Source organism: Raphanus sativus, unplaced genomic scaffold (genome assembly GCF_000801105.2).
Source record: "Raphanus sativus cultivar WK10039 unplaced genomic scaffold, ASM80110v3 Scaffold4952, whole genome shotgun sequence".
Lineage (NCBI taxonomy): Eukaryota > Viridiplantae > Streptophyta > Magnoliopsida > Brassicales > Brassicaceae > Raphanus > Raphanus sativus.
The window spans coordinates 1-5410 of record NW_026620252.1 but is presented as its reverse complement, the minus strand read 5'-3'; the positions used below and the strand labels follow the sequence as shown (position 1 = coordinate 5410).

General features: G+C 30.9%; 1 protein-coding gene across 1 annotated transcript; it reads left to right on the top strand.

Annotated features, from left to right (window-relative positions):
* Nucleotides 1-3059: 3059 nt before the first annotated feature.
* Nucleotides 3060-5404, top strand: LOC130507618 (uncharacterized). Its single transcript, XM_057002311.1, has 2 exons — nt 3060-3499; nt 4703-5404. The coding sequence occupies exon 2, from the start codon at nt 4703-4705 to the stop codon at nt 5378-5380; it is 678 nt and encodes a 225-aa protein (XP_056858291.1). The 5' UTR covers nt 3060-3499; the 3' UTR covers nt 5381-5404.
* Nucleotides 5405-5410: the final 6 nt, after the last annotated feature.

The window sequence follows — 5410 nt, the reverse complement described above, 5'->3', positions numbered from 1 at the left end:
TAATCTCTATAAATATAAATATAGAAATTTTTGTAGTATAACATCTATGTTTATTTTTCAAACGTAAAAAATCAACTCGATTTAAAATGTATCATATTATCTTATATAACAACATGTTATCTTATAATTAACAAATTATAGAATTTGAAAAAAGAACAAATCCCGCGCTTTTAAAGCGCGGGTTAAATTCTAGTCTATACTATTAAAGCAAAATACCTAATATGTTTTTGCCTTTGATTTTTGAAGTTAATTACAATGGTATGCCACCATTTATTTTTTATCTTTAATTAAACTCAAATAAAATAAATAAACAATAACATTTATTATACGAGAATAAATACAGTTACCTCTTTTCATCTTCACATATATTCTCAGTTGCTGGATTATGCATTAGGAATGATATGGAAAGAGACAACTGCATTCTTCACTTTTCATCTTCACATTTGTACATACAATTGATATGTTTTTCTGCTAAAGCATACGATTAATATGTTTACACTTCTTTACTATCATAGTTCTTTCCTTGGACTTTTCTGGTGTTATTAAATTTTGACTGCTGAGAATGAATTGCAACGCCAGCTTGAAGTGAGGGGCTCGAAAGATCGCCAACAAGTCCGGTTAACTAGGATTATTGCTTTGCTTCCCGTTCGGTACGTTTTGTTTTATTTGATTTTAACAATCATTGACCAATTTATGTTTGATTGAAATAAATATATCAATTCATGAAACATTAAATCATATTTTAAAATGTGATTATATTTTTATGATTATACAAATTGTATAAAGCATAATCATCAAATACAAACTATATAAAACGACCAATAGTCTATGTTAGTTATTAGTCGTCCACCAATGATGATTATGTTTTAATGAGTCCTAAATGAGATGAGTATAACTTTATAAATTTTAAATTTTGGGTTTAAGATTTTTATATATTAACAATATATCGTTGCAAAATATTGTTCACAAACAAAAAGAAAGAAAGACATAACCTATATTTTTATAAAACCGTTTGAAAAATATTGTTATAAGCATAAAAAATAGTAATAAACAATATTATATTTAAACAAAATGATGATAATTTTAACTAGATGGTAACATGTGCATATTTGTACATGAAATATTCACAAAACTAAAACTATTGTTACCATCATTTGAAAAATGGCAACAAAAAAGTTGGCCTATTTAATTAACTAACCAAAATTGAATTATAATAATTTAAAATTAATTCACAAACTTAAATATAATTAGATTTTTAAAAATAAAAAAATCCTGCACTTTCAATATATTATCGATCTAATTTCGAAATGACAGTATTTACGTAACAAACAAAAATACTATAGGAACCAAATCTATTATTCTAATCTAAATTTAAATTTGTGTATATATTACATAACCACATTCCATAACCACTTAAACTTTTATTTTAAATGCATATCTATATGGCAACAAATTTCGGATCTAAGCATAGAAACAAGATTTAAAAAAACATAATTAATTTTAGAAAAATAAAACTCATCTATTGATTCAACCAGTATTTCAACCGGTAACCGGGTTCCAAATTTTAGTGATTTTTTGCGGGTTTTATTGGGGTTTTAAATATTAATTTTTTTCACAAAATCCAAACCGGATTTATTTTGGGTCACTGGATTTATTAGTTCAACCGTGGATCTAGATCTGGTTTCAAGACAGTGAGTATGAGATTTTGATTTTCAGATCGACTCCAAGTCGAGTTTTTTTTAAGTACAAATATTCTTAATTAATTATGTTAGCTAATTACTTCGAAAATATAATATGTTGTGAATTTTAGGAATAAAGTTTAAAAATAATTTTTGAAATACATATGACACTAATGTATAATTATACAACTTGATATATTTAATATTATTACCGAAAATTACATTAAATTAATATTAATTACATATGAAATTACAAAAAATAAAAATATAAAAATTAAAAACTAAAATTAAAATTTTCAGAAAACTTAAAACAAAAATATACCCGCCCTTTCAGAAATGAATATAATATCCATATAATTCAGTTACACAAGATGCCTATTTTAAGTATAAGCATATTCTTACCTAATACACTAACTGAATTATATTAACCGATTATCTGTAAGTCGTCGGACTATACAAAAATAATCACCATTAACCGTTTAAATTTTTCATTATATTTGTGGTTTACTATTTGACAATTTATTTATAAAAACGTACGCAAACAAAAAAAAAAGTTAATTTAAAATGAGAATATGTTATATTGATTACTTTCATAATTTATTTTCTATAGCATAGTTAGATTATATGCAATATTACATTTTATAAACTAACATTCACCAAATAGGAGAAAACGTTCGGGTACTTATTTAGGTTTCGCTCGTGTATATTCTGGCTTTAGGTTTTCGGAGTTAAAATTTTTTAGCTCTATTTGGATATTTAGAAATTTTGGTTCGAGTTTGGTTCGGATTTGGTTCGGATCTTTGCGGATTTGGTTCGGGTTTGGATAACTCATTTAAATAGTCTTAAAATTGTAGAATTCATATATAATTTAAATTTCTCAAATTCTAAAAATAAAATAATATATAACATATAAATTTTAATAATATATGCCAAAATACGTAAACTTACCATAAATTTCGATTTGACTTGAATATTTGGATGGAGAATCAATATATATTTTAAGTATTTTGGTGTTTTGAATATTGTTTTGTTATTTTTGATATTTACTTTTGACTATTAATATATATTTTCAATTATTTTAGACAGTTCAAAATGTGTTATACATTTTTGATATTTTTTGGATATTAAGTCTAAAAGCAGTTAACATATTCAAGTATATAAATATGTTAGGTATATTTGGATACCTAAAATATTTTAGTTCAGATTAGATCCGGTCCTGTTTTTTTTTTAGATACCAAGATTTTGAACCCATTTAGATATTTAACTGTTATAAATATTGTAGTGATGTCCATATGGAAAGTCCTAGATATACTTGTTCCCCACTCCAAGTTAAGCTTTGTCTCCAAGCTATTGTATCCTATATAAGGAGATCATTATTCATGGAATAAGACACACAGATTCCTCTCTTCTCTTCTCTTCTCTTCTTTATTTACAACACGTTATCAGCACGAGACTCTAAACCCTAGCTAAAATCCAGCGAGCACAAAATCCCTAATTTCAGCCGCAACTTTAAACCGTCATATCTCCCTAACCGTAAGGATCCAGACGACGAGTAATATATCAAATTGAAGCTCTTGACGAGACGAATCCAGCGCCGCAGACCACGCATCAATCCGACTCCAGACGCGCCGTCACCTCCCAGTGCAAGCCGCGCCGTCAAAGATCATCCAAAACCCTAATAGCCGCCAACTCCTTATCTCTCTTAATTTCGATTTCTATTGTTCTTAGATCTCATACTAATCCAACTTTGAAACTTTCATTGTTGATTATTTAAGGTTTCTAAAAGAGGAACCAAGGAGAAAAGATCGGCAAAGATTAAGGTAAGATCTCAAGAACCCTAATCTTTACTTGTGGTTCAAGCAATTCGGATTTCAAACTTCTCTTCATCTTAAATCCGATTTAAAAACTTTGCGATTTGATTTGGTTGATTTTAGTTCTGTTTATTTTAAAATCAAAACCCTAAACCCTTAATAGTTTTACATGACTTTAGTTTTGTATGGACAACAAGTGATACCCCTTTAAGGATGACACGCTATATGTCCAAACAAAATTTAAGGTCAATGTTTAACATAATCCTAAAAACAGATTTGAATTTTAAACCCTAATCCTTAAAGTTTAAATCTGATTTTAAGAAACCCTAAATCCTAAAATATAAAGCATGTGATTACATGACTTTCGTTTTGTATGGACAACAAGTGATACCCCTTTAAGGATGACACGCTATATGTCCAAACAAAACATAAGGTTAATGTTTTCCACATCTTTTGGTCGATGATGCACACCATAGTGTGGCTAGACCATGATTTTCTTTTAAGTCAATGATGCATACCAATAGGTATGACTAGACCATATGAAGTAAAGGTCGATGATACGTACTCTTAAGTACGATTAGACCATAAAACAAAATCAATGGTCGATGATGTTCACCCTCAGGTGCAACTAGATTTTTCACCTATGATTCACGGTGATCATCCACGATGATCCGCGTTGATCTATGATCCATGATGATCCTCGATGATCCGCGATAATCTACGATGATCAGTGATCCAAGGTGATCCACGGTGATCCTCGATGATCCACGGTGATCCACAATCACCGGTGATGGATGATGCGCACCACAGTGCAGCTAAATCACGATCCGTTTTATTTGGTCGAGGATGTGTACCGAATGGTACTACTAGACCATTAAATCGCATGGGTCGATGTAGCATACCATATGGTATGGCTAAACCATGCACTCTTCCATCCCACTATTTTCAAGGGATTTATAAATCAAATAAGTTGATTAAGTGATGGATGAGTTATGAGAAAGTAAATTTCTAAAGAGAATGCAAACTGGCCGTATGGCCCTCTTATTTGTTTGCTGGCAATGTGATTTAATTGTGTAATAGCCGAATGGCATTGGTCACACAAGCCATATGGCTTTATTGTTTACATACTAGCCGAGTGCCTTTTATTTCTTGGATAGCCAATGGCATCAGAAAATTGTATGTACTAACACAAATCATTTTGATATGATTCAGATGTCGAGACTCCATCACTCGGATTACCCAGCCCTTGATCTCAATGGAGACAATTACCTTGATTGGGCGATGAACACTTCAGCTGATTTAAAGTCTAAAGGACTTGGGAAGTGTATCAAATACGGCAATGATACCCTTGCATATGAAAGGCGTAGAGCTGTTTTGATAATGAAAAAGCATCTCGTGAAGGATCTGTATGATGAGTGCAGTTACATCAACGATCCTTACGATCTCTGGTCGAGATTGAACACCATGTTCTTCGAGCCACTACTAGATGAGTCCATGAAAGAATGGAAGGCTCTGAGGTTCCAGGATTATGAATCCGTGGATGACTATCACTTTGATCTTATGAGAATCACTTATAGTCTTAAACTATGTGGTGTAGTGATAACAAACTATGACTTGTTAAGCAAGACTCGTGACACGATCCATTCAAAGGAAGTGTTGTTATCACAGAAGGCTAAAGGTTTCACAACCTATTACGACCTTCTCTCATACCTTTCAGCTCTTGAGGAAAAGAAGCAGAAAAGGAAAGTCAACCTCGACAAACTCGACTATGTTATGGAGATAAGTGCCGAGTATCAATGTGAGATGATATACGGTGATGCTGAAGAAGCTAAGAAAAGAAAATTCGGGTGGACTCATATAGATGATGAGATTGGTTTATTCATTGAATAGAGAACCAAATGTGAGCCACGTCCAAGATGT